The sequence below is a fragment of the Lacerta agilis genome, chromosome 10 (genome assembly GCF_009819535.1).
Source record: "Lacerta agilis isolate rLacAgi1 chromosome 10, rLacAgi1.pri, whole genome shotgun sequence".
Lineage (NCBI taxonomy): Eukaryota > Metazoa > Chordata > Lepidosauria > Squamata > Lacertidae > Lacerta > Lacerta agilis.
The window spans coordinates 57,091,381-57,112,794 of NC_046321.1; the positions used below are offsets into that span (position 1 = coordinate 57,091,381).

At 42.4% G+C, this 21,414-nt stretch overlaps 1 protein-coding gene across 2 annotated transcripts in view; it reads left to right on the forward strand.

Moving 5' to 3' along the window:
• Window positions 1–21,414, forward strand: part of PLXNB2 (plexin B2) — a 164,755-nt gene that overhangs the window by 73,289 nt on the left and 70,052 nt on the right. For both annotated transcript variants that reach the window (XM_033161665.1, XM_033161666.1), the window contains exons 5-10: window positions 4,401–4,501; window positions 9,121–9,247; window positions 14,494–14,644; window positions 16,621–16,732; window positions 18,712–18,814; window positions 19,753–19,854. In XM_033161665.1, coding sequence (XP_033017556.1) covers window positions 4,401–4,501; window positions 9,121–9,247; window positions 14,494–14,644; window positions 16,621–16,732; window positions 18,712–18,814; window positions 19,753–19,854 — 696 coding nt within the window. The remainder of the gene's footprint in view (window positions 1–4,400; window positions 4,502–9,120; window positions 9,248–14,493; window positions 14,645–16,620; window positions 16,733–18,711; window positions 18,815–19,752; window positions 19,855–21,414) is intronic.

A 21,414-nucleotide genomic window follows, 5' to 3' on the forward strand; every position in this document is an offset into this window, starting at 1 on the left:
TGGGGGACACCTGGCTTACCAGTAGTACATGTTAAAGAGATATAAGGGTCTTTGTGGACCACAAGCTTGACTTGAGTAAACAGTGTGATGCAGCAGCAAAAAAAGGGAATGCTATTCTAGGTTGCATCGACAGAAGTATACTGTCCCAATCAAGGGAAGTAATAGTATCAGTACCAAAACCTTCATTGGCATCACTTACAAACATTCAAAATAAATAGACCAGTACGATCCCGTCACCATATCATCAGTACAGTCACTTGCCAAAGGGAAGAGGAGGCCAGCAATCTATTTCACCTCTGTGGGTCTCCAACAAGGGCAGGGTCCTGTAATGTACTTCGGCGGCAAAAGATCAAATAGAGGAACTTAGCTACTGTCTTGGTGAGCTCCTGGTCTCTCCCCTATAATAGGAAGCATGTAACCTCTATCTCCGGTTTCCATTTTGGGACACATAGTTGGTCTAGGTATTGCTGGTGGAGATCATCATACATTTTGCATTTGAGGACCATGTGAGCTAGCGTTTCCACCAGGTGGGCATCACATGGGCAGATCCTATCTCCTTCTGCCATCCCTGCGAACCTACCCCAGAGGAGGTTAGAGGGATTGGAGTTGAACCTAGCCCTTCTTTCTTACATCTTAAACAGAGATTGTAGATAATTGGGATTAGATTCCTGCGCCCAAGAGAGTTGAAAATAAAGAGGGGAACATGTTTTTTCCGCAGCTAAAATTAGTTCCTGACGCTCTATGTCCCATAACCTAGCTTTTAACATGGCTTTGGCAATTGGGAAAGCCACAGCACCTAGAAGATCCTCTGAAAGCCTAAGTTGTCGTATCTTTGTGCAAAACAGTTGTAACCCTGGGGAGGGGAAGGAGTCTGACAGAACTTTGCTAAGTAAAGTGTCTTTATCTGCTGAGAAGCAAATGTTTAGCCAGCATAAAAGAAAAGTCCTACTCTATTGTGCATTGGCCAGAGCACTCCTGGAGTCCTGTGTCCAGTTCTGGGCACCACACTTTAAGAAGGATGTTGACAAGCTGAAACGTGTGCAGAGGAGGGTGATTAAGATGATAAAGGGTCTGGAAACCAAACCTTATGAGGAACGGTTGAAGGAGCTGGGGTATGTTTAGTGTGAAAAGAGAAGACTAAGAGGAGATATGAAAGCCATCTTCAAATATCTAAAGGGCTGCCACATGGAGGATGGAGCAAACTTGCTTTCTCCTGCTCCAGGAGCTAGGACCCAAACCAATGGATTCAAGTTACAAGAAAGCAGATTCCAATGAGACATCAGGGATAACTTTCTGACTGGAAGAGCTGTTCGACAGTGAAACAGACTCCCTCAGAAGATGGTGGGGTCTCCTTCATTTGAGGCTTTTAAGCAGAGGTTGGATGGTCATCTGTCATGTATGAGTTTGTTGAGATTCCTGCGTTGCATGGGGTTGGACTAAATGGCCCTTGGGATCCCTTCCAACTCTACAATTCTGTGATTTTATGAATAACTACCTGCTCCACTGGGGCAAACAAGAGGAGAAGGAACAAGTTCCCTGAGTTTCACCATGACCTGAAGCTGTGTGGACATGCTTGAAACATGAGCTAGATATGAGTCTTGTGGCTGTGTGCTTCAAATATTGAGAGGTAGGTTGTGGAACATTGTAGTAATGACAGAGGGAGGGAGGTAAGCAAGCCTCCATAGATCACTTTAGAGCCCTGTCTTGTTTAGTTTCCAAGGAAGCAACCCGAGTTTTTTAGTAACATCCCCCAAATGGTTCAAAAGTAGTCAAAGGCTCCTTGCTGCCCCAAAGAAAATAGCAGAGAAAAGGCAAGGGGAAGTGACAGTAAAGGAAAGGAGCTCTTTGGTGTTGGAGCAATCTGTTGCCATGGATGTCCCACAGGGATCAAACCAACAACTGTGGAACAACCAGATTGAGGAAGATTAAAGACATGCAATGGTTGGAATAAGCGTCCCTCTAGGGGAAAGAGGAAGGCAAAGGAAGACAAAAAGTGACTTATGTTCAGCAGAAGCGAATGCTAGAGTGAGGCTGATGCCACAGGCCAAAGTAGATTTTTTTTGGATGATAAATGACAATACAAGCGGCGTTTGGGAATATACGTGAGAATTGTGACCCAATAAAAGCCATACTGTATCTGGAACATAGGTCTAACAGGAATGTCCCTCATGAAGAGCAGAGATAGATGAGCTTAACCTTTTAATTTGGTAAGAGAGAGAACAGTCCAAACAGGCAGAGGAAAGAAACTCCAGGTGCTACAAAACAAGGTTTATTTAGTGCCCAATGTGTTTCAGATAAAATATTTTCACAAGGATACTATAAAGTAGCGAATGCCACATAGAACAGAAAGAATGATTGGTACAGAATCAATACAGAGTGAGATAAATTAAAAGTTTCTTTGTGTAAGTATATTACAAGCATTCAAAGCAATACTGCTACAACAAAACTTGTTTGTTTGAACAAAACCAAGTTAGAAACAAACCCCTGAAAATGAAACAACCCCCCAATCATTTGTGGTGTTGGGGGAGTGGAGTTTGGAGTTGGTTCCATTTTCATTTCTACCAGTTATCCTTTTCTTATTTATGTTTTTGAGCTCTTACACTGCCCTTGAGAGAGGTATTTTTTGCCAAAATCCCATTAGAGTCTAAACACTGTTTTGAGGCACCAGGATTTGCCTCCATCCTCTCTCTTTTGGCCTGCTAGCAGTACTACCCCAGTTTTGTTGTTGCTTGTTTTTTTTTAAGTTATCGGTGGAACAATGCCAATTACAAGAAAAGGAAGCATCTACCTCGTCAGGGCTAATTAATGACTGAATAGAGACATTTGCTTGTGTTAGCAGTTGGCAACTGGCTTCTATCTTAAATTAGGCACTGGCATAAATCCAGAGTTCTTGCACCTCTCAATCCTATGAGGCTTTCAATAACAGCAGGCAACCAATGCTAAAGTTTCCTTCATCTGTACACTTGGAAAAATCCCACACTCATTGGACTGTAACCTGTAGAGTGAACCTAAGGAGCCAAAAGGCTTTGAGACATATGAACTGACCACCTTGGTAACAGAAAGCCATCTCCTTGATATTAAATTGCTTATGCATGTTTCCCCAATGAAGCAAAACAAATGAAATTCTAAACGCAATCCCTTGGGGATAAAATTGCTCTGAAACTTCCTGGTGTTTAGCATCACAGACCACATCCAATATCAACAGGTAGATCTGAATCCGAGAATGTATAACATGCTTTGAATGTCCTATTTTAAATATTTCTCTGCTTTTAGATAACTGTTTGGTATAGTTAGAAATACTATTCCTTGGGGAATATGCAGACATGGAATCATAGTAACTTTTGAGACATTTTTGGTGATGAAAAAAAGTAAAAAGGTAAAGGACCCCTGGACAGTGTAGTCAAAGGTGACTATGGGGTTGCGGTGCTCATCTCACTTTCAGGCCAAGGGAGTCGGCGTTTGTCCACAGACAGCTTTCCGGGTCATGTGGCCAGCAGGACTAACCCGCTTCTGGTGCAGCGGAACACCGTGACAGAAACCAGAGTAATAATCCGTGTTAGAAACTGAGATGTGAAAGCTAGGAGCTAAGTGGCACCTTAAACCTAGGTTATAGGTGCAACGATGGAATGTCTAGGCACCCTTTTTAATAACAAGAATACAAAGCTGAGAATGAATAAACTGCAGCTAAAGTATTATGTTCACTTTTCACATGGTCTAGTCATCGTCCCCCCCACTGGCCACCCCGCTAATATTCTTAAGAGGGTCTCTTCTCCGGTCTTCAGAGAGTAGCTGGGAGTGGGGAGGCAGAAAATGGTCCTCCTTTCCTTCCACTCGCAGTTTTAATCTGAAATCTTAGGCGCAGTACTGCGTCCAGGGCTCAGAAACTGCTCATGCTAATGAAATTCCCTGTTGCAAGATGCGCCTAGAACAACGGGAGCTTCGAACACTGGTAATAATGAGTAGTGTGCATTTAGGGGTGGGTGTGCTTAGCTTGGCAAATTTTAGCTTTGGAGTCGGGGGGGGGGTTTATATCCGGAAAACAGCAGAGGGAAAAGGATTAATTCACAATCCCTCAACATCACTCTCTCTCTCTCTCTTTTTAATAAATCACCTCACAGCATCACTCTTAAAGAGTGCACACACAGCTGCTTTTAATTTATTTGTTTTGGGGTTTTTTAGTGCTCTACTTTTTAGGAGAGCTGCTCAGTAGCCTCAAGTGGTTTGTCCACAAACATGACCTTAAAGTTTACTGCAAATATTGATGATGCAAACAAATCTCTTTGAGCTTAGGACAAATGGTGAATTGGCAAAAATATGAAAAGTGTATTAGAGATGTATAATCTATTCATAACCAAAGCACTTCCCCACAATTTATTATTGGATGTATCTACTCTTATTAGGTGTTTCGTTTGCCTGTCCAAGAATGTACGAGTTACTCAACCTGTGACCTGTGCATTCAAGCCCGGGATCCGTATTGCGGCTGGTGTGTGACAGAGGGAAAGTAAGTATTCCAAGATACAGGGATATATTCTATTATGCATGTTGTTTCTTTTCAGAATATCATGTATGCTGAATGATTTCTTCAAAGCATTTGTACCAGAACTGGGGAAAAACTCTTCATCACAAATTACCACAGTGTAAACATATAATGAGCAGCAGGGAGGAAGCTAATTTGCATATTTTGTCTGTATAGCTTGTATATAATTTGCATGAAAATGGTGGTTGCCAAGCCACAGCTGGTGAATATCTAGCATTTATCTGGTGATGGTCTTATTCTAGTATTTTAACTCTAAACATTCCTTAATACAATCCCTCTAGCACTTGGAAATCTTTGGGCGGTGGAGGGAAGAGAACCATACTGAATTTCAATTTTGCTTTTAGGTCTCTGATGTTTTAAAGGTACAAAGTTTTTTGTCTGCTACCGAGACACATGCTGAAATTTATTATATTCAGGGTGTTGTGGCAAAAAGTTTCCTTCCATTTCTACGAAACACACATTGACTATGGATGAGGTGGGTGCTAGTTTTCCAATCACCTTTGAGTCAGTTGAGATTCCTGGTAGTGATTATTTCCTACCAGGGTGTCAGAACTTCATTGACACGCTAATCATACAAATTTTAAGACAGATAAAAAGAAAAGAACAAAAAAAAAGCACTCTTGTTTGCTTATTAGTTCACTTAGCCCTCCGTGCTCCCAAGCTTGAAGCTATGAGAAATCAAAATAAACCGAGATAAAAGCCGAGATCTTTGGTGTTTTAAGAGGAAATCTCCTCATAACATTGAAGATTTCTCTAAAACACTTTCTGCTGCTGTAACACACCTAAATAGCAAAATTAAATTGTCTTGGTCTGTCATAGCTTTTCTTCACAACCACAACACACAGGAATGGTCCAAATCGAACCATTGTTCCATGTTGCTCAGATTGGCTGTGGGTGCTCCTGCATTTTCAACAGGAGCCATTTATGAACTTAAGTTAAGTCACATCCATTTACATTATTATTATTATTATTATTATTATTATTATTATTATTATTATTATTAGTTTTTTTAAAAAACCACACCAAAAATAAACAACTTAAAATAAAAAGTGAGAACGTGGGGAAAAAACCAGGGGAAATAAATGTTTTCCAAATCACTATAAAGATTAACAATTACAATTCCACATACTCTGGCTTCTCTTCAGATTGGTATAACTCTTTTGCCTTTTACATCCATTGTCATCATTGTCTACTCCAGGTTGGGCTGAGATTGGATGCAACTCAGTGATACATTATTCTTGTTGTTTTTGGGAGTATGTTTTGGTATTTTTATTGTTAGACCTTCTTGTGAATTACACGGGGAATTTTATTCCCTATTTATTGAGGTGTTTTAATTAGCTTATTATTTATAACTATTTACATTTTCTGCAACTGGAAGAGCGACTTACGTAAATAATTCGATGTTGTCAGCCACCTTGACGGTGACTTAAACTATGTGTCAGGAAACCCCCCTCCCCGCACTCAGTGGGATCGCGGGAGCGTTTGCAGTATAGGGAACCCCCTGTGCATTTCACCAGCTCCTCCTCCCCCTCCTCCGCCAGAAGCTACCATTCCTCCAGTGGGGAGGGGGAGTCGGAAGCAGGAAGGCGGTGCAGGGGCTCTGACAGGATCACAGAGCCTCAGCGTCGAGGGGATAGCGGGGAACGGGGTCAGGTTCCCACGCTCCGAAGGGGCAGGCAGGAAGGACGTGGAAGGGGCAGGCGGGGGTTCAGGATCCCGCGCCTTTTTTGCTGGAGAAAGAACCAGAAGGGGTCATTCCTGGACTCTGCGGAGTGAGGAGACGGATGTTGAACTTTTGCTCCACTGTATATAGTTTTGCACAATAAAGAACTTAGATTAGAAGTTCTGCGTTTGGCTGATTCTTCATGAGCAACCACTGAACGTCCTTACACTATGCAAAGGCATCATCATGCAAATAAAAGATGCTGATGAGATGAAAAGAGAGCAAGCTCTCCCCCTAATTTGAAGAAAATGTCCTGAGAGTTTGAATTTAGCAAGCTCGGTACATGGATTTCCAAATTTGTGCCTTTCCTCTTCCTTTTACTACTGCTTTTAATTGCTTATTTTGAGCGACACAACTTTTCATACCTCTTAAGAGGTGAGAACACAGACGGCTGATTGAACTTGAAATCTTTTGCAAGGTATTATTTGGGGGGGGACATCTCCACCTGTGGCTGTTCTTTTTTTTTAGAATATAAATAATCTTTATTTCAAAATATATATTTTTTTAAAAATACACTCACACACAAATATACAACAAGGAAAAATGCAAACCATACAACACAAACACGATCTGCGACTTGTTCTTTTTGTTACGAAATTGAGAAATTGAAATTGAAAGTGAGTTCTTTTTGTTCTGAAATTAAAGTATAGGCCCTCACCTGGGCCTATTATTGAACACACTGGTGTAAAGCTTCTGCATGGCTGGAGGCTTATTTTTAAATAAGTAAGAGGCGGTGATATGGCTCTAAGTCAGTCTCCTCTGCTTCAAACTTCCAGGTTAATTAACCCCATGGCAGAACCATGTGGGATTTTGTGATACGAAGTGCATGCTACAAGGTTTACTTAATTATAGGAAAAAGGAGATAGGTTTCAGGAATCCTGCTTCCACTGCAAACATCTTAACTGCAGCAGTAAAATTGCCTCAAAGCTTATCATGAAGCCAAACGAAGAATACCCCTCTATATATACATACTTGAAATGCAGTGGAAACCACACAGTTTAATTTGAATGAGAGTCTAGCTACCACTGAATGCAAAGGCATATTTGCATATTGCCGGGTTGGGGGGGGGGGTCTCAGCTTTTCTCTGAGACTTCTCATGGTGACTCCTGACCTCATTATTAAAGACTTTCAAAGGTCTTTGTCAGCAAACAGCCAGTTTTGATCACATACACTTACAGACAATTAAGTCTCCAAATGTCTAAAGAGGACCCCCTCCCCACAAAAGAGCCCAGGGAGCATTATACGCTGGGGGGGGGGGGAGCAATGAAATGCTGGCTGGCTTTGGGTGGGGTGGGGGTGAATAGAGACTAGAAATCTTTAGGAAATGGAATAGAGTGTCCTAGAATAGGGCGTGATTGGAATCCTGAACAGGTACATGCCATACTGCAGCAATTTGTTGCAGGTCCAAATGTCAGAATGAGAGTCTCTTAAGTCATGGGAATGGGATCGTTTAGATGGCCAAGGACTGTGATTGGGTTCTGCGGGTTGTTGGGGAGAATTTAATGTTGCATGTTTTGATGGACAGCCCAGAGGCTGTATATGTTTCTGGCACGCAGCGTGAGCCCCTCTTCGCTGCGTGCAACGGATCACCCGCCCTCCCTCCCTATAATTTAGGCTTCTGCGTTGACCTTGCTATGCCTGTCATGGGGTCGTCTGCTTTTGGGGCAGGGGCCTGGTAGGAATTTTTCCATTTGGCTGATTGGCTGGTGCCATTTGGTTTTCGCCTAGGCATTGGTTATTAAATTGGTTGGTGGAGGGGAAGTGGTTGGCTGTGGCTGCCCCTCCAATGCTGCTGCTGCACAGAGGAATTCCATTAAAGGAATCCAGGGGCTCTCCATGCTTTTGTCCGTACCCCCTGGTCAGGGGCTAGTGCCACGCAAGAGCCCCTGGGAACATTAGGGGAGAGGCGAGGGCTCGACCCACCATCTCCCATTCTCTCCCCAAAGTGTTTCCCCTTTACTGACTTCCGCAAAGCGGGTGGATATCAGTCTGTCCCCAGGCGGCGACAGATAGTCTGAACCAATGCCTAAGCAACCGCTCACATTTTGTATTTTAATAAAGTTGTGGCCAAAATTATGCAAAAAACCTTAAACTTAAATTTCTGTGTGAAGTGTGTGTTATTTGAGGGGTGGCTTGGGGACCTCGGCACGCAAATGATATTTTACATTTCAGGAAGGCATGTCAGTAAAATGTTTAGCCATCCAGAGGCCGCAATAGGTTTCCTTGCGTTGCTCTCTCTACAATTCTGCTTGGCACCTCTGCATCTACTGGATTCAGTGCAATGGCTGAGAGAACCTGAAAGTAGTTTCATATTTCAAGAATTTTCCTTGAGTTCACTTTCACATCAGCAGTGAGGAATAGTCAATCTTGTAGGACAGGATGTATGTTTTCATTTGTGGCTCAAGCATGAGGTGACAGAGCTAAGCCTCAGGCTGAGACTAAAGACCTGGTGACATATTTGCAGTGTGTTAAGGAATAAGCAAAACACTCCAAATTTCCGCACTCTGTAGGCACAATATTGTTCCTTCACAGCTAAACTACTTTTCTGTTAACATGTTACTTGAATACTAGGTTAGGTTTCCCCCCCACACTCACACACTTTATGTACAGTTCATTGAATTTGAGATAAATATTTTAACGTTTGTTGTTGTAATTTGAAAATGCTAACAGGTAATTATCCTGTCATAAAGAATAATAAGTAAACAGAAGAAAAGAAAAGAAATATTAAGCACACATTCCTGTGCCACCTTTCCACCATCAGTGCTTATGCATTTGAATGATTTTGTGTTTTGGTTAATGAGTGCGGATTTTTGAAACGTAATTACTTTGGACAACTTTAATTTTTTGTAATTTATTCCAGATGCACAAGGAAAAAAGACTGTGCAAGATCAGTTCAGGAAAACCACTGGCTCTGGAGCCCAGATGGCATTTGCCTGAATATTACGAGTGCTTACCCTCAAAATATGAGCCGGAGAGCCCCAGGCAAGGTAATTGCAACAGAATCGTGTGTGTGTGTGTGTGTGTGTGTGTGTGTGAGAGAGAGAGAGAGAGAGAGAGAGAGAGAGAGAGAGAGAGAGAGAATCCAAATCATAATGCATTGTGTGTGGGGTGGGGGAATTGTCCTTGCATATAATTATGTGTGCAATTGTTTTGCAATGTTCTAAAGCAGTGGTTCACAATTAGGGGTCTGGGAACCCCTGGGGGTCTGCAGAGCACACCCAGGGGGTCCGCGGCACCACCCCCTGCCAGGGACTTACTCATCTTGTTAATTGCACGGTGAAAGCCTTCCATGGATCATCCAGCCTCTGCTCACAACCAACGCTAGCTTGCAAGCAAGCAAGGGGGAAACTTGTGAAAGAGTTGCTGGGTTGCAAGTGAGCTGGGATTGGGCACAAACCTCTGGCACAGTTTATTAGGGCTCTCGCGATTGGAGGGGAAAGGGGGGTGGGAAAGAGTGCAAACAACTCACATGCTTATCATTAAGGGAAAAAATGTAAGGGATCCCTTCCCCTTGCCGTCTACTTTTTAACTGAGAAGAATTTCTAATTGTTTTCAAGGACTATCAAGTTTAGAGGACTCTCCCACTGCTTGTAGGTAGGGTTTCAGTGAACCTTGCCTTATGAGTTTGGGATTCATGTCTCATATTGGAAGTGCAACAGGGTAAATAGCTAAGCAGATTGTCACTAGGATTAGCAGAACAGCTCACCCTCTGGTGATTTAGTTTAGTGCTAGGGCTGGGCGGTACTTTGTTTTCAGCACTGTGATATATCAGCAGCTAAATGTGGGTACAGTATATGGAATTTATCTCAGCTGCTTCTTCCGAGATTACATGGCCCAGCCCTACACAGAAAGCGAGTCCCGATGCCTCTCTGGCTCAAGGGCGAGCTTGAGGAGCATCGGGGCTTCGCAGAACTGCTCAGCTGGGGGGTGGAAGAGGCCTCCTGCCCCCCAGCTGAACAGCTCCGATGCCTTAGAAGGCATCCTGCCCCCCAGCTAAATGGTCTGATTCGGCAGGATGTTGCTCCATTTGCTCCTAACACGGTAAAAGTTGTTATTCTCCTGGCCCACAAGATTCCCAAGGTAAACATTGAACAACTTAACACAGGGCTAGGAAACTTTTACAGCTACATGGGCCAGATCCTTTCTCAGGATCGACCTCGTGCTCCAAATTTTGACAGCTGGCCAGGGCCACACACCTGTCAACTACATAACATCATGATGGCATCTCATGTCCAAATAATGGCATGATAATGACATCGCCTACCTGTCAGAGATTCGTGGCTGTCCCCTTTCAAACTCCCAGTCCTGGAGGGGGATGCAAGCAGACTCTCAAAGGCAGCAAAACATCCCCCATGCTCCAAGTGCTCCCCCCCCCAAGAAAAATAGGTGCTGGTACTCACCCAAGAAGTTGTTACAGAAAGTGCCACACTTTTTAACAACAACAACAACAACAACAACAACAAAAGAGGCACTGGCACTGCGTACCTTTGAATACCCCCTGATAAAAAGCACTGCATGCTCCCATTTCAGCCTAAAATGGAAGTGTAACAGCTGTCTTAAGGCCTTTGTAAATTGCTGTTTGAAGCATTCCCCCCCTTTTCTTTTAAGTAGCATCAACCGATGGACCAGTGGGCATGGTTTGGGCAGAATGGCCCCGCAGTCCACTTCTTATCTGTGAGCCGGAGTTTCTACGCCCCAATTTAAAAGAAGTAATGGAAGTTTCAGACCAGCTAAATGTTATGTGTTCATGTAAATGACAGAACAATTGCACTGCTTTATAGAATAAAGAAAATGTTCTGCTGGGGGGGGGGGGGCAAAGGTTGTTTTTTTTTAATGATTTATTTTACAACAAGAGGACCCACACAGCACTTTCTCACTTTCATACGCTCTGTCTATACAGCTAGACTTCCTTTTTCGTATGGTTCATTGATTCGCTACAGGTATGTTACATTTCCCAAAGGGAAAACTGTCTCAGTTGGGGGGGGAATAGGCCGTACAATTGCTAAAGTCACACAACAGCAGACAAAAGCAGAATGAAATATAAAAAAGAGAGAGCATGCAGATAGCTCGGTGTGTCTTCAAGCATCCGGTCAATTCAAGCAAATTTTTAACCCATCCTGTTTTCACACCTTCATTCCAGCTGCTTGTTTCCTTATATAACAGAAATAATCAAACACTTCAATGCTCAGTTGGCTATTTTCCCTGAGGCTCATGAAGCCACCAGACATCCCTCTTTGTCAGGAAGCTTTTTATTTCTGTCCCACAGCAGCCCAAAGCTCTACTTCATCTCTCCAATTGTGAATGAGGGTTTTGGAGGAAAGTTTGTCTTTGTTGCCCTTTCAAAACAAGCGCCTTGGTTCTTTCCAGCCTGACTTGTGACTCCTGCTGTGTCCTCCGGCTATTGTTGCAGTGTGGTTAACGTGCTTTAATTATGTTGGAAAAGTTTGAATAACTTCTGTGCTCAATAGATGTTGCATTTGTGCTTTCCAAAAGCCAAAACAAAACAAACCCTGCAGAACACACTCTTTTTTTTCCTAGCACATTTTAGGACAAGATGACAGAGTGTAATTCCATCTCTGCCAAGCTTTTTGCCAAGGGGAAAAGAAGGGTTTTCAGTTAAGGATGTAATACTTACTGGGGATATTTCTATTTCTACTTCAATGAATCCCCCAGGCTTTCTTCCTGGTGGAATGGGACAGAATGACCAAAGCACGCTGTAGGTTCTTATGGAAGTCTGCACCAATCAAGAGTGCTGTGCCACAAAATTTAAATGGTGTGCTTTTCAATCCAGCTTACAAAGAACAGCACAGCACAGTTTGCTTCCCCAAACCATAATAGTGTTCAGATTTTTATTTTTTATTTTAAAAAGTGACCTCCTTCAAAGATGTTGTTCAGTCATTCAGTCGTGTCCGACTCTTTGTGACCCCATGGACCAGAGCACGCCAGGCACGCCTATCCTTCACTGCCTCTCGCAGTTTGGCCAAACTCATGTTAGTAGCTTCGAGAACACTGTCCAACCATCTCATCCTCTGTCGTCCCCTTCTCCTTGTGCCCTCCATCTTTCCCAACATCAGGGTCTTTTCTAGGGAGTCTTCTCTTCTCATGAGGTGGCCAAAGTACTGGAGTCTCAACTTCAGGATCTGTCCTTCTAGTGAGCACTCAGGGCTGATTTCCTTAAGAATGGATAGGTTTGATCTTCTTGCAGTCCATGGGACTCTCAAGAGTCTCCTCCAGCACCATAATTCAAAAGCACCAATTCTTCGGCGATCAGCCTTCTTTATGGTCCAGCTCTCACTTCCGTACATTACTACTGGGAAAACCATAGCTTTAGCTATACGGACCTTTGTCGGCAAGGTGATGTCTCTGCTTTTTAAGATGCTGTCTAGGTTTGTCATTGCTTTTCTCCTTCAAAGATAGTTTTGTGCAAATGTCACCCTGCAGGTCCAAATTTCTGGTTAGGTAGCAGCAGCAGCACAGCCACACCTGCAAGCCCACCATTTGCCGGCTAGGTGCAGGGTGCAGGCAAATTGTCATGTGATATCAGTGGTGCCAGCTTGGGATGTCATGTAGCAGACCCGAGACCAGTTCAACCCATCCTCCCTGGTCCTGAAATGACTTGAATCAGGCTTTCACAGTTGTAAATTCAGCAGATGACCCAAGGGGTTCTGCACCAATGGAGTGACAGTGGTGTGAGGCTGAGGGTGGAAGCTGGCAGAGCTGGGTGGAGTGGCGCCTCTGCCCAAACCATCATACACATACCCAGCCCAACAGAGAGGGTGTTTGGAGCCACTATCATTATGCATTTTAAACCAGCTTTGGTCTTATTTTTATGAGCAATCCCCTTTGGAGGTACCGGAAGGACAGATCTATATTCTATGTTCTGATCTATGTTGCATTCTGCATTTTGAGGAATGGCACTCTGAGGACTACAGAAGAGACCAGCAAATGAGGTGCCACAAATCTCCCAATATATTGAATTATTTTAAAGCTAAAGGTCCAGTCGCAGATGACTCTGGGGTTGCGGTGCTCATCTCGCTCTATAGGCCGAGGGAGCCGGCGTTTGTCAGCAGACAGCTTCCAGGTCATGTGGCCAGCATGACTAAGCCGCTTCTGGTGAACCAGAGCACCACACGGAAACGCCGTTTACCTTCCCGCTGGAGCGGTACCTATTTGTCTACTTGCACTTTGACGTGCTTTCGAATTGCTAGGTTGGCAAGAGCAGGGACCGAGCAACGGGAGCTCACCCCGTCGCGGGGATTCGAACCGCCGACCTTCTGATCGGCAAGCCCTAGGCTCTGTGGTTTAGACCACAGCGCCACCCGCGTGCCCTGGAATTATTTTACCTTGGCTTTATTGTTGGGAACAGGTGCCTCTCAAAATACTGATCTTGGCGAGGTAGAGTTTAAGAATATCAGAAGAAATACTCATATATAGTCTTAAAGAATGTTAGTTCTGGTACAATTTTTTTATAACCTAATAAGGAAAGTAATTTGATTTCATAACTATACTTTAAATAAATGACTTATCTCAATTAGAAATATTTATTTTTTTGTTTGTTTCTGTGTTATCCAGATCGAGGATGTACAAGTGTTGTGCATTGTTAAATGGTTATATTGCTAAAAACTGAATAAAAATTATAAAAAATAGATTACTTTAAAATACTATTCTGAGTGTGTGTGTGTGTGTGTGTGTGTGTGTGTTTGTGTGTGTTCTAAAGTGATCTATAGTGCATAGTTGCATCAGGCAATGTACATAGTCCTTGCCTAAAGCCATTTTGTCACTCCTTTCAAATGTAACCCTGATTTCTGTGTTTCCATCCTCTGGCTTGAGGCTTGAACATAAAAAGCTGTGTTTCACAGTCAGACTGCTAACCTTTCTGGTACCGTCTCTTCTGGTGGGAGCTCTCCTGGGTCTTTTGCAATGATGCTACTTTTTTCAACTTGAGGTGCTGAGCACTACCCTTGAACAGTGGCCCCTTAATTACAATAAGATTGTTAAGAAACCTAGTTATCAGCGAAGAGGACATTATTGTAATATTAAAGCATGTGGCACTAGTAAACATTCTTTGTTTGTTTTTTTCCCACCAGTGCAACACATTTGCTTCCATTCCTTTTTCCTCTTCCTCTCTGCTACCGTCCCTGTTACCCTTCCTCTCTGCCTCCTCCACGAGGGAATCCACGGTTTGTTCTTAACTTGTTGCTTTTTGACAACCTCTTTTTGCTTGCATTTCCAGGTCGGATTGACTCTCAGCCCTTTCCCAGTTTTAAATGAAGATGACCAGCTTTGGTGTCATTTTGGGGAAACGAGCCATGAGGCGGAGTTACAAGAAGGGGTTATTACCTGCAACCCTCCTGATGAAATCCCTCCAACAACCAAAGGCCAAGGTAAATAAAGGAGCAAGTCTTCACATTTAATATATATGCCGATGCTTTCCAACTTTGAAGGTGACAAAAAGGTAAAGGGACCCCTGACCATTAGGTCCAGTCGTGTCCAACTCTGGGGTTGCAGCGCTCATCTCATGTTACTAGCCGAGGGAGCCGGCATACAGCTTCCGGGTCATATGGCCAGCATGACTAAGCCGCTTCTGGCGAACCAGAGCAGCGCACGGAAACGGCGTTTACCTTCCCGCCGGAGCGGTACCTATTTATCTGCTTGCACTTTTGACGTGCTTTCGAACTGCTAGGTGGGCAGGAGCTGGGACCGAGCAACGGGAGCTCACCCAATCATGGGGATTCGAACCGCCGACCTTCTGATCAGCAAGCCCTAGGCTCTGTGGTTTAACCCATAGTGCCACCCGCGTCCCCACTTGAAGGTGTCTACTTATCGTAATTGCTTTGGAAGCACACATACGTTCCCACCTAATCCATTGCTCTTCGTATTGGCTCAAGACGTGTAACCAGTCATCCTTTAGAATTAGAAAGATTGGCAGCTGCTACATGCAATAGCCACACTTCCCCCAATACCGCCTGCACTAAACCTGTAAAGAGTGAAGGACAAGCTGTGGCATAGCATGGGTTGGTAGTGCCCGGGGCAAGGCAAGTATTGTGTCACCTAACCCGTGGTCCCTATCAGGGCTGGGTGGTGGCAGAAGCAGCCCTGTTGGCCCCTGTTGGAAATTTTGATGTTGTTCCCATGTTAGTCCTGGTAGCTATGTGCCCCATCACATTCCCAAGATCAGGGGAAAACGATCTCTTAAAACGCTCACACAGTGTACCCGAGTTCCAAAGACGAGAACCTTTACAGCGGCGATCTCTGTTGATGATACATAATTACTGTGAAAATTTGTTCATTTCTGGCCTTATATACACATTTTGTGCTTGTTGGTAATCCAAAAATTTTTATTGACAGGTAGCAAGCACACACTTTATGCCAAATGATGCCATCTTTTACAGATTGTTGCATGTGAGAGTCAGTAGTTCCCAGTGGACTGTAAGAAATCTCAGCCTTTTCTCCTGAGAAGGTTTAGCAAATGCAAATAAGAATACTTGTAAATAGCATTTTACATGCATACATACATACATACATACAATTAACTGGCACTTAAAAAACAACAACAGCAATTTTCAGCTGACCCCAGTATATGAGATAAAGTGAAAAACAACCTGGAATTTTCAATAGAATTCTTCAGAAAGTGGGTTTAAATCTGAGCTGTCACCACTCTTTCAAAAAGCTGTTAGAAGAAAGCTGAGTTTGAAATTGCTCAATAGCTTGTGAAATAACTTGTCAGAAGGGTTTAATGATTTCCGGAAAAGGAATAGCTGGAAGCCTCATTGAGGAAGTCCCCATTTTTATATGTACCTCTTGATCCTTAGTTCAGCAATAATCCAGATTAGAAAGCCATTAATGGAGGAAGTGCCTGTATATGGAGGAAGTCGACCAGCTTTCCAAAATGCTAAGTTTTGCTTATTATTTTGAGCACATACTGGTTATTTCAGAAACTCCTTTTGTTTTATTCATAGTGTGTGATTCATAAATTGCACACCCTGTCAGTGTAAAAAAAATAAAAATACTGGTAAAATAAAAAGCACAATCTTCTGAATTCACGTGCCTTATTTTTCTTGGTTTTTCTGACTTGCATTTTTCAGTAGAAGAATACATTGTCCCTTTCGAATAGGCATTTTCCTGATCTAATAGCCGGGGACTTTTAAATTTTTTATCATACTTCTATCAAGTTTTCTTTTTCTTTCTTCCATTTAGTTCCTGAACGCTTAATGCAATTTCATTTAGGGTGAACAGAAGGTATTCACACTAACCCACACAAGTTCAATAAATGTCTTGGACAGGCATTAACATTGTGCCAAGAAGTATTCATTATAAAGCACCCCCATGCAAATTAATCTCTAATATTTTTTTTGGGTAGATTATGTCTTGGTTCTACTGCGTCTGACCTTTGGTGATAATATATTTCTTGCATCGGGTACATATCCTTTTTATGACTGTGGAGAAGCTATAAACCATATTGAAAATGAACCGTAAGTATCTAGCTGCCTAACTTCATTCTCCATCCTATCCCGCAAACCCTACGTGCATTCAAATATTATAATAGTTAAGTCCCTTAAGTGAACTGAAGTGTTCCTTTTTTATTGCACAATACTTTTGCTTCCCTAGACCCTTTCATCAGGCTCCACAAAGTATATTATGAAAAACATGCTGCCCTACTTCATCTTTCCATGTTGTTCGTTCATCAGGACTTAATTCTGCATTTGATCTTGGGTGATATAATATATCTAAGACAGGCATGTCCAACACGTCGATCAATCGCGGGATTCGTTTTGGTCAGGGGTCAGCAAACTTTTTCAGCAGGGGGCCGGCCCGCTGTCCCTCAGACCTTGTGGGGGGCCGGACTATATTTTTTTTGGGGGGGGTGAACGAATTCCTATGCCCCACAAATAACCCAGAGATGATTTTTTTTTAAAGCACACATTCTACTCATGTAAAAACACCAGGCAGCCCCACAAATAACCCAGAGATGCATTTTAAATAAAAGCACACATTCTACTCATGTAAAAACACGATGATTTGTGGACCATCCACGGGCCAGATTTAGAAGGTGATTGGGCCAGATCCGGCCCATGGGCCTTTGTTTGCCTACCCATGGTTTTGGTAGACTGAGAGAGAGAGAAGCCTGGCGTTCTCTGACTGGCTCCTCAGAGTAAAAAGGGGCTGGTTTGGGGTGGGGGAGAGAAAAGCAGGGAGGAGAATCGCGGAGCAAGAAGAAGAAGAAGAAGAAGAGTTTGGATTTGATATCCCGCTTTATCACTACCCAAAGGAGTCACAAAGCAGCTAACATTCTCCTTTCCCTTCCTCCCCCACAACAAACACTCTGTGAGGTGAGTGGGGCTGAGAGCCTTCACAGAAGTGTGACTAGCCCTAGGTCACCGAGCAGCTGCATGTGGAGGAGCGGGGAAGCGAATCCGGTTCCCCAGATTACGGGTCTACCACTCTTAACCACTACACCACACTGGCTCTTCCAGCAAGCAAGGAAGGGAAAGAGTTAACAGAGAGAGAGAAGGTCGGCATGCTCCGACTGACTCATATTATCTGTGTAACCTAATATATAAATATAGTTTGACTTTTCTCACTTATTTTGTTACTTGTCCATCTAGTAACTATTTGGATCTGCCATGATGATATCCAAACATAACTACTGTATGTGTGAAATCAAGACCCCTTTATTTATTTATTTCATAAACTTAAATGATTTTGGAGAGGTGGGAGAAGGGAACGCTTGCTGAAGAATGACAATGGGACAGTTGGGTAGATTGCTGTCAGTTTTTGATACTGGATAGTGGAACACAGCCTACTTGAATTTGGACATGCCTGATCTAAGATGTTTTCTTCTGTCCATCATTGTTTTGTCAATTGGACACTTTGGGGCACAAACATACTGGGTTTTTTTCACTTACTAAGGAACACTCACCCAAAAATGAAACTTATGAGTCCCTGGATTGTATTAGTAATAAATATGTTCTTATATCCAGAGGACTTTCTGTATCTTGGTTTCAGACCACTTCCTTTGAGCTTTCCATGCTTCTTAGGTCTACCATGGTGGAGAAAGTGTGGCTACAGCTGACCAACTTTCAATATCACTTCCCATGATTAGAAATGTTAATGATTAAGTGGTGTCTTAAATAAAATATATAAATTAAATGATAGACATGGCCATCTCAGGGACGTGGCTCCTTTCAGATTTCTGAATTTCCCATTTACTTTGTGGTGGTTGTGGCTTTTAAGTCATTTTTGCAAAACACATGGCTCTGTTTCACCTGGAATCCTGGGAGACAATCCCTGGACTGCTTGTGTGGCAGCTGACAATCCCCAATACAAGTTGGTTCTCCGAAAATGTGAAGTTATTTATTGCTATATGAAATGAAATTCTAAGGAAGCCTTGTAAAGGAGGAGAAGGGAAGAAAGGAACAACAAATCTTAACCTTTTGGTTTATCCATACAGGTGTTATTCCTGTGCAAGCAGTAGATGGAATTGCCAGTGGGCCTGGAAGACCCATATCTGTGAGGACTCTTCTTCAGAAACAGATGTGATTCAGCAAAACATGGTAAAAACTTTTTTAAGTAGAATCAACAGATCTTATTTATTTGATTTATATGAATATGGAATTGGATGTTATGTTTTGCTTTGTACTATTTACAACTGAATTATTGGGAATATAGGAAGGCATTAATTGAATGCATTTTGTTGTTTTTTAGGAAGAATTTAACATGTAATCTTTTAACATTGCTATTCTTTGGTTATTGGTTTTTTTATTCAATGTTCTTTTTTCTTTTGTATAGATGTAATAAAGTAAATAAATAAATTTAATAAAATAAATAAATAAATAAATAAATACAGCAGTGCCTCTGGTTATGAACCGTCCTCCTTGTGAATGCTTCGGGTTACGAGCTCTGCTAACCCGGAAGTAGATGCTCCTGGTTGCGAACTTTGCCCCGGGATGCGAGCAGAAATCGCGCACCGGAGGCCCCATTAGCGAAAGCGCGCCTCAGGTTAAGAACGGTTTCGAGTTGAGAATGGACCTCCAGAACGAATTAAGTTTGTAACCAGAGGCACCACTGTATTTAAGTGGTGGTTTCTATTTTATTTTATTTTTTAAAAAAATTGTAAATAGATTGGAAAGGAATAGCAACCTTCTGAAAGTAACTTCAGGAGGAAAACATTCTGGGGGTTTTCTAACTCCTTGGTGGGGAATGGACATAAATATTGGAGTGAAGTGACTGGGAAGCCGTTCCATGTTTTCTTTTCAGTCCATTTTGCTGTTTTACTTAAGTGGCTTGAAAGGAATTTCAAGAATGGGAATGAAAGTTCAGCATATGCTGCAGTCATTTTTAGCATGTCTAATCTGAAAAACCGTAATCAAATCTGTCACTAAGCACTAAGATCTTCAGAACAACAAAAATTCAATTGTGCAAAGTAGGTGCAGATGTTTTGCGATATATTTCTAGTTTTAATTACATATGAAAATGTTTTTTCCCCTCCTAGGCAGAAAAATGCCCACACTTTCTAGATCCCAACCCTAAAATAATACCCATGGAAGTCCAAACGACAGTATCTTTTGAAGGAAAGAATCTGGATTATTATGAGGTAATTTTCACAAAGTGCTTAAATATACTTTAATATTATATACACCTCAGCATTTATTGAACAGTGTCCTCTTCTGAATTCTGCTGTTTGCAAACTCCTTGTGCAAAAAACGTTACACAGTTGCAAGTAGACATTGAACAATTCCTTGCATACATGACTGATGGTTTCTTTAAGCTTGCTTTCATAAATATTTCACAAATATAACAATAGTCTTCAATATTATACACCTGATGTGGGTAAATAATTAAGAACATGTATGCTTTTTGTTCTTTGATTTACTTGTCGTGTTTGTTGCATTTGACTTAACGTTATAATGAGCAGAGAAACGTATTTGTCTAGTTTATATCTTTTGTTGAAGTGTCTGCCGTATTTTATAGCTTCACTCTGTGGCCAAACATCCCCCCCCCCAACATTTATCAGGGATGATAAAACTGTTTTTGCTTTTCCTCCCTTCCCCATGCTAAGCTGAAACGTTTTGGTGTTGCGAAACATCTCTCATGTTTAATGTAAGCGAATTATATGTGTGTCTCTTAAATCAGTGGTTCTTAAACTGCTCTTTAGCTGTCGCTGTCATAGTTGCCCCATTTTTCTTCAGGATAAAGGGGTACTGGGTCTCCTGATTAGAAACCGTTTACTTGGGGGAGAAACAATATTATTTATTTGTTTGTTTATTTATTTAATATACTGCCGTATACCCAGAGGTCTCTGGGTGGTTCACAGAAAAGATCACAACATATATAATCAGAATAAAAACAACCCAATAACATCCTCCCAGAAAAGAACCACATTTTAAAAGTGTATAGGATAGTCTGCAGTCGTGAAGAATAATTAGAGGGTGTTCCCAGATGTCCAGAAATGCAACCAAGTCTGCCCCATCTGCTTTTTCTCAATCTTGTACCTCCTTCAGACATCTCCTCCATTCCTTCTAGAAAATTCCACCACACCTTCTTTGGCTCTGTACCTCTGCCTCAGTGGCTGCATCAGAAGAGCCGTATCTGAGAAGTTGCATCTCAAATGTAACAGTTCCTGGAGCTTTGTTGGTCTATGTTTATAGCCTAGGGACAGCGTGATACTTTTATGTGAAATGCAGATTATTGTGAAATAGTCCATTAAACGAGGTTTTGCTCATTCCCTAACGGTCTCTGGCGTAAAGGCCCTTGAGAGGTTAGTGTTTCGCATTTAATGGACAGCTGCTCTAAGTGTAGTTTGGGGCTTCCTATGCCTCATCTTGGATGTAGCAATCAATATTTGTGCGGTTTTAATTACAGGATATGGATATGGCTGCAGCAGGAAAAAATAAAAAAGGTTAGGTGTGGGTGCAGTGCAGTGCAGCTGTGTTGAGCTATAAACAGGAATACATATGTAATCCTGTTCCCTCTGTGCCCACACATACCCTTGAAGTGATGTGCAAGGATGCTCTGTGAAAAATTGTTATTCCTTAATGTGTCCTCTTCTGTTGGTGGTTTGTCTGTTGCGCCAGAAGAAGTGCATTTAGCAGCAGCATGGAACAACTACAGTCATCCATTCAACTGTGGCTACATGTTGTAGAAAGCAATATAG